This window comes from Hipposideros armiger, unplaced genomic scaffold (genome assembly GCF_001890085.2).
Source record: "Hipposideros armiger isolate ML-2016 unplaced genomic scaffold, ASM189008v1 scaffold_73, whole genome shotgun sequence".
Classification (NCBI taxonomy): Eukaryota; Metazoa; Chordata; class Mammalia; order Chiroptera; family Hipposideridae; genus Hipposideros; species Hipposideros armiger.
In genome coordinates, this window is record NW_017731423.1 from 2,421,571 (window position 1) to 2,433,254 (window position 11,684).

General features: G+C 40.2%; 1 protein-coding gene across 1 annotated transcript in view; it reads right to left on the reverse strand.

The window, feature by feature from the left end:
• Positions 1-3: 3 nt before the first annotated feature.
• Positions 4-11,684, reverse strand: part of LOC109382964 (TELO2-interacting protein 2-like) — a 110,819-nt gene continuing 99,138 nt past the window's right edge. Inside the window, 1 exon segment of the mRNA XM_019642879.1 lies at positions 4-381. Coding sequence (XP_019498424.1) covers positions 157-381 — 225 coding nt within the window. The 3' untranslated portion in view covers positions 4-156.

Genomic DNA, 11,684 nt, shown 5'->3' on the forward strand with positions numbered 1-11,684 from the left:
CATATCTATTATTTCGTAGGGCTCATTATGAGTACTGCAGCAATTCTTATCCTAAAGGATAGTCAACAGAGTAGCTATTATATTCAAATATTAAGGCAGCCTAGAAAATAAAGTTCCAGAAGTCTTTCGTCTATATCATTCTGATACTTTTTGGAATTAGCCCTTAAATACTAGGGCCCAAAATTCTTGAGCTGAAAAGTTTTGATTCCTATCCACCAGCCACCTTAGGGCCTTGGCTTCTTTCTTGGACTGTTCGAAGCTGGGTATCCACATCTCTCGCAAAGACCTCCAACGTGGAGCCAGAGATGAGAAGGCAAACACGGTAGGCTCCGGGCAACTCAGGTGAGTAACTTCTGCCTTCCATCTTTTGGGTGGTAAGCCCTGCATTGAAAGAAGGAGAAAAAATAATTAAAAACATGATAAATAAGAAAGCATAAGTCCTATGGTCCTGGCTTGCATTAACAGAAGTCAGCACATACTTTCCCTAAAGCAAATATCTTCACTCCATTGTCCCAATAGTTGTATTGTTGAATACTTGAAGGAGACAGAAAATAGCTAACATTTATTGAGAATATTCTGTGTACGAGACACTTTGCTAGGCACTAACCAGATTGTCTTATTTAATTCTAATGGTGAACATATTAAATAGACACTACTGCCCCATTTTCCAGAGGTGAGAACTAAGGCTTCAAAAAGTTACATACATTGTTCCAAACAGTATACCTAAGATTGAACCTCGTTCTCTCCAGATTCTAAAGCTTTCCCCTCCCTCTTGTTATTTGTTTGGTGATTTATTTATTTCCTTTTCCTTTATATCTCACTGCCACTATCCTCCTCCCTAACCATTTTTAGTGTTTAATACAGTTCTTTGTATGTATATGTCTTTTTAGAAAATGTGTTTTCATTTTCTGGGCATTTATTTTTAATTTACTTATATGTTATTACATTATATATCTCATTCTGTTTGATACTTTCTCATCAAACATTGTCTTTACATGTATTCCTGTTGCCACATGTACATCTAATCCCTTGTTTTTAATGTATTTCCGCTGCACTCAGCTGTCCCCTACACCAAGATGTTTGTATAAAACAATAACACCTGACATTTGCATGAGACCTTCCAGCTTTCAAAATGCTTTCACACGGACCTGTATCATATGACCTTGGTCCAGCTCTATCTTGGTTTATTGCCGTGGTCTCCTAACTAGACTTCCTGAGTTCACCCTTGATCTACTGCTGGCTAAACTCAGCAACTATCTGCATTGCAAGATCAAGTCAAAGTCCTTACAATGGCCTACAAGGCCCTCTTCAGGATTTGGCCTTCTGATAATTTTCTAAGAGAGGGAGGAAGGGAAGGAGAAAGGAAAGAAACAAGAAAGAGAGAGGGCACGAGAGGACAACAAACAGACTAACTCCAGAATAGCAGATTGAACACACCATCTAATTTCATTCCCTCCTGAAACACCATTAAAATGAGAGTAAAAGAATTATCCTAAAAAGATACTAACCTGTAAAAATTAAGAGAATGGAAGAGGGTGGAAGAGTAATAAAATGTTCGAGACTGGAAGGCAGATGGAAAAGTAGTAAATCACTTAACAGGTTAAAAAAAAAAAAAGGATCCTAGGCAGCAGTAGGGTGAGCTAGAAGCAGTCTATTTTACACTGTAGAGGCCTAAAGGCTCAGAAGGCACCAGGTACTCCTGGAAGTAGGAGAGAGGGCGATAAATTAAGAAGAGCTCATAGAAAGTCTGCTTATGAAGCAATCAGATACTCAGATTCCTTCCTCTTCTCCTCATGACCAGGTGTCTTCCTCTCCCTTACCTGTCAAAAGACAAGAGGTTTATTCCCTGGAGAAATAAAACACAAGATCTTTTACACCTGTAGAACAAAGTTGAGGGCAGTGGTGTGGTACTATCGACAGAAGGATTCAGTGAGCATATGAATATTGGATATTGAGACTCTCTTGCTCTTTTCCTATAATCCTTTCCCACTGTGCTGGTAGCCAGGCCTCACAATCCAGGCAGGAGAATGAACTGTCCTTCTGGAGAGAATGCGATATGTCCAGGAAGACACAACTCAGCTATTCTCCAAGGAAATCACCTAATCAGATCACACTACAATGAAGCTCACAGACAATGTGCCCCACTCATACTCAGGACTCCCAATCAAACCACCCTAATATGAACAGGACACCAAGATTACAAATCATCTGAGAAAACTTAGTAACATGAAAAACAGAGATAAGGCAAGAAGAAAATTTTAGAAATTTTAGAAAAATTAAGAGAGAGAAAGAGAGAGAGGGAGAGATCAATGAATAAAAGAATCAGATACTAGAAAAGGAAACATTAAGGAAAGAAAAGAAATGAGATCTTAGAAATTAGACACATAATAGCAGAAATGAAACAATTAATAGAAGGGTTAAAGACAAAGTTGAGACACACTCCATAAATTAAAAGATAAAGAAATGGGAAAAGCATTTGAATACTGAAACACTTGGATTGGTTTTTTTAACATTAGGAACAATATAAAAATATTAAAAGTACCAGAAAAGAGAGAGGGAAGGAAAGAAATACAGAGGGTGCCAAAAAAATGTATACACGTTTTGTTTTTTGTTTTAATTGGGGAACAGTGTGTTTTTCCAGGACCCATCAGCTCCAAGTAGTTGTTTCAATCTAGTTGTGGAGGGCACATATCAGTGGCCCATGTGGGGATCGAACCANAGACTGAAGAACAAAACGACAGCAACTTGTCTGTTCCCCTTCCCCCAATTCCCCAGCACTGTTCCCATCCCCCCAATTCCCCAATAAAAATCTTAAAATATATATATATTAGTAACCTTTTCCTTATGGGAGAACACCAGGCTCAGGCTGTTTTGGAACACGTGGTGCTGAAACACCCTACTCTCCCCTCTGTCTCCCATAGCTAGGGTGACCACACTCCCCAGTTTATGTCTATTGTTCTGGCTCATTAAGAGCTCCCCCTTTCACTCTCAGAAGTATCCCACTTTGTGGGGCCAGCCGAGTGGCTCAGTTGTTTAAGAGTTAGCTTAAGAGCGAGAGCTCTGAGCAACAGGGCTGCTAGTTCAATACCCACATGGGCCAGTGACACTGTGCCCAAGCTAAGTTGTCACTGAACTACCAACAGGTGGCAGAATAGCTCAGCTGGTTTAACAACAAGATTACCTGTTTGATAGTGGGCTACACCCACCTGCAACTAAGACTGAACTTGGCACCTTGAGCTGAGCTACTGCCCGGATGGCTCAGTGGATAGAGTGTGCGCTCTTAACAACAAGGCTGCCGGTTCGACTCCTGCCTAGGATGGTGGCTACGCCCACCCACAACTAAGATTGTAACACAGCACCTTGAGCTGAGCTGCTGCTCCATGGCTCAGTGGATAGAGCATGCACTCTTAACAAGGCTGCTGAGTCCGACTTCTGCATGGGATGGTGGCTATGCCCACCTGCAACTAAGATTGTATAACACATCACCTTGAACTTAGAGGCCACGAGCTGCCAACAGGAAGCCAGATGGCAACTAGCGCCCTCTACAATGAAGATTGAAGAACAACAACTTGGCTGGTCTCCCTTCCCAATTTCCCAACACTGTTCCCCTCCCCCAATTTCCCAATAAAATCTTAAAAAAAAAAAAAGTGTCCCAGTTTGCCTGAGAAATTATAAGAGCATCCACTTATTGTCAGTGTTTCCAGAAAACATATCCTGCTAAAAAGCACAGACAGCAGCAGCATCTTTCTGAATAAAGATTACCAAAATGTATTTTCAAGGGCATCCCTAGAGCTGCTGCAAAAACAAACAAACAAACAAACAGAGAGAGGGCATCAAGTTTCATTTTCATAGTTTCTGCTCCATCACCTCCAGGCTAGCTGAGTTTGGATTTTAGACCATGAAAACAGGAAGTAGAGGACATCTGTGATTATACTTCACTACTTAAAGATGCTCATCCAAGTGACCTGCGTTCTCTCAGACGAGCAGGTAATATTATCGGGTCCTCGGGAAAGTCATGACGCATTTTTGCATTGGAAAACATAGAAAACTATGTCATGACTTTTCCAACAACCCAATATCTCAGTGGTGATATGAGTCTTCTTATTAATGGTGTGTAAACTATATATACGATAGCTGAATGCAGCTTGTAAGATAAAATGTTTACAAGCACTGTGACTTAATAAATATTGACTCGTCCCAGTCGCTGTACATAAGGTGAACAGATGTCCTTTAGCCAAAGAAGAACAGCTTGCCCAGGGGGCTCACCATCATTATTGCCATTCCCCAAGTTAGAGTTCTGATTCTTGCCAGAAATCACCCAATGTTGACAGAAGAAACGCCTCTCCTTCTGGGGACAAGAATAAAACAATGGAGCAAAGAACGAGGAGAACAGAGGAAGGATTTGCCCACTTACTTCAAATTTGAATTCTTAGCACTTTTAATACAACCTGTCAATATAGCACGTTTAAAACACACTATCAATATTACCCATTTATATCACATTTCATGTTTCTAATAGAGTGGTAGGGATGCCAGAGGTAAAGTCCATATCATGGGGCTCTTACAAAATAGAGAAACAGACGTTTCCTGGAAGTGGTTTACATTTTGCTAAAGCATTTCCATCTTCATTCCCCTACTAGAATTAGAATTTAAACTCTATGGTGACAGGGGTTTTGTCAGTTCCATTCTGTATCCCCGTAGCCCAGAATAATTCCTGGCATATAGTAAGTGCAAAATAAAAGTTTATTGAATACATTGATAAATCCTAGTCAGCCTGATATTCTAAATGACCCAAATAATGATAACTTCCTTGACATATTTTAAAAATATTTTTCTTGTTCCTTAATAGTTTTAGTTTCTCAATTTAAAAATGAAAAGCTTTTCCTTCATCAAAAGCTCGGATTACCTTATATTTTGTCTCAATTTTCAAATAATAAAATTTTTTAAATCTCCCATTGAAAGTTTCTTTTTAAACTTATGCAATATATTTTTAATTGCTCTCTCTCTAGTGTATAACACCATATTTCTCTTCCTTATCATTATATAAACAAACTAAAAACACACATGTCATCATCTGTTTTCACTCAATGTCAAAAGTAACGTTTGTTAATATTACCATCAATAAGATCAGGAAAGTCTAAATATCAGGAAGTTCTCAAGCTCAAAGTGGTGGAAACTCATTTTCCAAAATTTTAATTTTCACTTGAAAGCTGAAATTTTATCATTAGCAACAAATTCTATCAGTTTTCTTAAAGTGGTATGTTCACTTTGTTTCCACAAAGACAAAAACCCAAGACTGAATAGTCACAGTTTGCCAGATGTTCTTTTGAGTAAAAATGGAATTTCATGGAAAAGTAGTTTTCTGCTCACAACCTAAACAATCATATAAGTGTTTTTCCTTGAGATTCCCAAATGCTTTGGTGTGCAACAGAAGTGCTTTATGCATACTCCCCATTTTGTCACAGAATATTAAAAAGACCTGTACTCAAAGGTTGATGTTTAATAAATTTAATCATTTTATTGCTTCATCAAGGACACTCTTAAGCAAAGCTGGCTTTATTTTTCTGTGAGTGTGACTCATCAGATGAGCTTTCACAGACATATTTACTCTGTATACATAAGAAACAATTTAGGCTCATTTGAAAGGCTCCTGGGATAATGCCCCTCCCTCAAAACCACTAACATCACCCCCTACCTACCTCCACTGATAGTCTCTAAAATTCTTTAAGCACCTCCTCGATCAGTTTTTATTTTTTAAATGAAGGCATTCATGATAGTAAAATACCAAATATTTACACTGGCCTATTTGGGCTGGTTGTGTAACCTCCTCTGGTGAGCTACATTGGATGATGTTGTCATGGTTTGCATGGGAAATAAAACAAGGAATAAAGTTGACCTAATGCTCAAAATGCCCTTGGACGCATTAATCAATGTCCAGTTCTGATTCATTTCAGAAGCTTCAGAGACAATAGCTGAACTGCTCGTGTCCCTGATTCCAGGAGGATACAAAGGAGCAAGGGTACAGATGAGGGAAGAAACCCCAAGAAGGTGAAAGGAGGTCTGTCAATCATGACTGGTCACACCTTCTTAGGAATACAGCCACACCTCTGACTGACCACAGGCTTGGCTGTTAAGTCCAATCAGTTGAGAAAACAAAAATCATGGAGGGCCACTTCTGCCCTCCCCACACCTCTGCCTCTTGTCCATCTCCTCAACAATTCACACCATCAGCACGAATGGGTTGCTAATTTAATGGGTTGGGCCCAGGATATTGATGGGGCCACATTTTATTAGTCAGAGAGATTGCTATGATTGAAAAGTAAGCTCCCATGCATTGCACTCCAATTTCTTGCATCCATAACATATGGAGAGGTAACAGGGCTTGCCTCCTAAAAGAAGTCCTGATCAGGCTTCTCCTCCTTTCTTCTTTTTTTGATCTTCAATTAAAGAATAAGTAGAGTCAGGACCTACAGTACTGGTCATCTGTCTCTCTTCTGTCTTGGTAGAGGCATACTGGACATGCTGGTCCAAAGACTGAGAACTGGGAAATGTAAAGGCTGTAAAAGATCTTACTTAGGACTCAAGTCTAAATAATATGTTCAAATCCAGCTTTTACCAGAGATCGTCGCACTGGGTTTATTTCAGTTTGTGGAGCTATATAAAGAGGTTGTTTCCCGCCATGCTCTTGGGAGCTTTGTGTAAAACTCCATCAGAAATCTCATGAAGGTGAGAGAGGGAGTACAATTCAAGCATTCCTCAGTCCCTGGTTTTAATGCCATCGTAATATCACAGTGTCCTATCAGAACCCATCACACCTCTCTCGTGTCTCATTCATGTCTGCTATATAGTGCCTGGCACAATGTCTACCTAATAACATGTGCGAAATAAGTAAATGAATAACAAAAGGGTACCATCCCTGGTACTACCATTAGTCATTCCTTTTTTTCTGAACAAATCTCACACCGGGTGTTCACAAACAAAAGGGTGATGGCCACACATAACTACAGCTAGCATTTATTAAGCATAAGTATGAACGTTAGTTTATTTAGTCACCACAACCTCATTTTGATATTATAATACCCATTTGACAGATGAGCAAACTGAAGCTTAGAAAGGCCAGATAACTTGACCAAGGTTATAAAGACGGTACATTGGAGAGTGGGGACTAAAACCAGGTCTTTCTTACTGTAGAGTCATAGCTCCTAACTCTATATTCCCTCTGAGTTTTTCAAGCATTTCTTATTTCTGTTATCAGAAGAAACTTAAGATATATGCTGATATTAGAATTATGAAGCAAAGATATTATCACTAATGACAACAAAAATGAAAAGAAAGGAAAGAAACTTCATAAAGAAGGGTGAAGAAATTCTTTATGAAACATTTAGGATTGCAAAGGTACTTGAAACATAAACTGACTACTACTATTCTTGGTCTGTGAACTTCTCATATACTGTAAACTGTATACTGTATACTTTGAAGGTTCCAAGACAGATATATGTCACTTATGAAGAGTGGTACCCATCTTGCTTTGGATAATCAACATCATTCATTGAAAAATAACTCTACCCTGGATTTCCCTAATGAATTCTCATCTTTAGCAGGAATTATGTGGTACAAATGATTTTTTTCATGTACAATATCACACTGGGTGTTTCAAGGTCAGCTCTGTACTGTACTTAGATTCATACAGTGTTCTATAGATACTGAGCTCATTCTCCTATGTGTAACATACAAAGTGTGACTCTGAAGGAATGATGCTCATTTTTGCTTGTGTCTTTTATTTATGAGTAGTACATAGAACACCGTAAGCATTCAATCTGTTACTAATAATGATAATGACCTCAACTGATATTCTAGTTACTCAAATCTGGTCTTTAATAGCAACAAATAAGCCAGTTAGCATTCAGGTTCTGAAATATTTGTACATGATCAAAGGTCAAAGTTGCCTCCATTTTCAGGTGAAAAAGTGAAGACTGTTGACTAGTATTAGCAATTATTTTCTTCAACATTGCTGCAAAGCTTTCTGTCCACCTTGTCATATCACCTTCAACATCAGTCTTAAAGAACAATCCGAGGAAAATATACTGACGTGCTAAACAGAATGTTGTATTGAATAAGTGCTTCACAGCCATGAGGCATGCCTCACAACAGCCCTGTGAGGTAGGATGCTTTCTTAATCGTATTTCAAAAATGGAGACAGTGAGGTAAAAAGAAAAGTGTGGTATGATGGGATCAACACTGATAAAATGTACTGCGGGGCCTTACATGGGACTCAAAAAGCATAGCTCTCATTTTGCAGATAAGAATCCTGCTATAGTGGGGACACAGTTCTCACTCCATGGCAGCAATCGGCAGAGTCAAGATGGCATTATCTTATTAATAAAATCCCCTTAGTGCAGTGGATGCATACGCTAAGTAAAAAAAAAGAATCTCGGGCCGGCCAAGTGGCGCGTTGGTTAAGAGCTGGCTTGGGATGCCAGAGGGCCCCGGTTCGGATCCCACATATGAGGGCCAGTGACACTGCCCTCCACAGCTAAGATGCTGAACAACAGCTCAACCTGGGGCTGGGCTGCCGTGAGTCACCTGCGACGGTGTAGGCTGCAGCCCCTGCTGCAGTGGGTTGCCATGGGCTACCGTGTGTGACTGGCAGTCAGCGTGAGCAGTTGGCAGCTGGTGTGAGCTGCCAAGAGCTTCCATGAGCGGCCGTCCAGAAGCCGGCAGCTAATCTGCCTCACCCGGGAAGAGCGCAATGACGGTGCCAACTTGGGCCAGTGAAGCAACGTCCTCCACAACTAGACTGAAGAACAAAAGGACAGCAACTTGTCTGTTCCCCTCCCCCAATTCCCCAGCGCTGTTCCCATCCCCCCAATTCCACAGCGCTGTTCCCATCCCCCAATTCCCCAATAAAATCTTAAAAAAAAAAAAGAATCTCAAATTTATGGGTTCAGAGAACCTTTAATGTATTTTCTTTGAAAGACACTTCATTTTCAATCCCATGAAACTCTCGCTCCTCCATCCCCTTCCCCTACAAAATTTTAAACCACATTTAATGATCAATAATTTTATTTCACTAAATTTGTTCAGGGCTACATATGTTAAAAGTGTTTACAGAGAATTTTATCTATGGACTCTTGATGAACAACCAAAGTAGAACAAAACTACATGAAATTTCTTTCATGGGGTAAGAAGTTTAAGACATACATGGCAGCATATAAGCAATGGGTATTTGCTTAAGACAATGATGGAGAAGAGCTGGAGCTACCTGATAATATCTCACCAGAGGCATACATCATATCTTGGGCTTTCCTTTAAGAGTACAAAAACAACAACGAAAACAAACAAACAACAACAAAAAAAAACACCTCATTTAATATATATGATACAATTTAAAATCTGGTCTTTAACAAACCATTCCCCTTGCCATCCTTTTTCCTTTGATATTATCAGATAAAATGGCAGAGAGATAAATTCCTTCCCATCCCCATACTACCCAATAAACAGACTTCTTCCTCCAAAGAAGAGTGTGCTTCCCTTGAAAAACATACAGTGGCTCTGAAATGGTTTGTTACTGTCGTAATAAAAACACCTACAAAATTAAACTTCGTAAATTTTGATAAACAATTAAAGAATGTTACACAGAGAAGAACTTCAAAGCCCAGCCTAATCACTTCTTGTTTCGTACAAAACCTAAAGCCAGGGAGGTTAAGAGATTTGTACAAAACCATAGTTCATGGCAGAGCTGGGATTGAGAAAGAACCCAGCCGTAGAGCAAAAACAATGTTGCCCTTCTTGCTTCTAAATGAATGTCCTGGTTTCAGTCCTCATTTCTCTGGCCCAGCCAGGGACAGAGCTACTTAAGAAAGAGATTGCTCCTGACAGGCACTGAAACGCACTGGCCTGTGATACAAGGGGAGCTGGTGCTGCAGGCGCTCACTTAAGTTTCCTCCTTATGCCATGTCAGGGACATGAAGATCAGGGGTTCTTCCTGTCCTCTGGGGCATACATCTTTCCATGATAGAGAATACCAAAGCTGTGACATATCGGGTGGCAACAGGCTTTAGTATCATCCAGAGGCCTCTCTACCCTCCAATGGAAAGAAAATGTGAGCCAGTGTTTTCTCCTGGTCTTTTGTGGAGCTCCATCAGATGCGCCAGACAATACAGCTAAACCTTGTCTGCGCCAGGATCAGAAGCGACAGGGAATGCTCCCAATCCTGTGGGACTGCCCACCTCTACAGCCTGTACATCATCCTAAGAAAAGACAAGTCAGCTTCAACACAAGTGGAGTTCCTTGGGGCATTCACATCCACTCTCACATTGATCAAAATGTACAGGCTGTCCAGACCAAATCATATGATTATTATTCTGCTCAGCAATACAAGGGACAATTGGGAACATCTCACTGATAAAAACACACAAGGAGGAGGCACGTCTTCACAAGACATTCCGCTCTGGGGGTGGGAGGAGGACTGACGGAGGAGGCACAGCAAAATGAAAATAAGAAAGGTTAGCGAGATGGCTGGGAGTGTGGAGAAGGTAGAGGCATGCCTGTGTGCTTTTGACTTAAAGAGCAGACAGCAGGTAAACTTCACACAGCTTTTATTACTCACTTACCTCCCTGGAAACCAACAGATGGAATCTCTCATTGCTAAGTTCTAATACATTTCACGTTCATGCTCAGCATCAGGACACTGGGTTTGCCAAATACCAATAAACTGCAAATAGTTAGGTGAGTATCAAGACTCCACAGCTATACCCTCGACCTCCCTGGCAGTGAGGAAAGCACTCTACATTAGGTGAACTTCCACAAGAGGCAGCATGTGCATAGGATTAAAGGTGACCAGTGTCCATGAGAAATACAGTAGTTCCCCATTATCCACGAGGGATACGTTCCAAGAGCACCAGTGGATGCCTGAAACCACGGAGAGTACCGAACCCTATATATACTATGTTTTTTCCTATAAAGTTTAATTTATAAATTAGACACTGTAAGAGGTTAACAACAATAATTGATAATAACAATTATAACCAAATACTGCAATACAAGTTATGTGAATGTGGCCTCTCTCTCAAAATACCTTATTGTGCTGTACTCACCCTTCATGTGATGTAAGATGATAAAATGTCGAGAACTTTCACTTCTTCACTTAAAGGCAGCACTTTCCGGCTTCTCTTCGCCATGTCCCAATTGCCAGCATCACTACTCTTGCACTTTGGAGCCATTAGAAAGTAAAACAAGAGTGACTTGAACACAAACACTGGGATACCAGGACAGCGATCCGATAACCCAGGCAGCTACCACACTAACAAGCGGGAGCGTCTGCAGAATGGAGACGCTATTAGATAAAGGGATGAGTCACATCCTGGAAGGGCCCCAGCAGCACTTGCGAGATTTCATCACACTACTCAGAACGGCACGCAATTTAAAACTTATGAATTGTTTATTTCTGAATTTCCCATTTAATATTTTCACACTGCAGTTGACCGTGCGTAACTTAAACCGTAGAAAGCGAAACCGCGGATAAAGGGAAACTACTGTATTTACTTTTTTTTAGTATAAAAAATATAGAGGTGACCCCTAAGGGTAATTCATATCTATTATTTCGTAGGGCTCATTATGAGTACTGCAGCAATTCTTATCCTAAAGGATAGTCAACAGAGTAGCTATTATATTCAAATATTAAG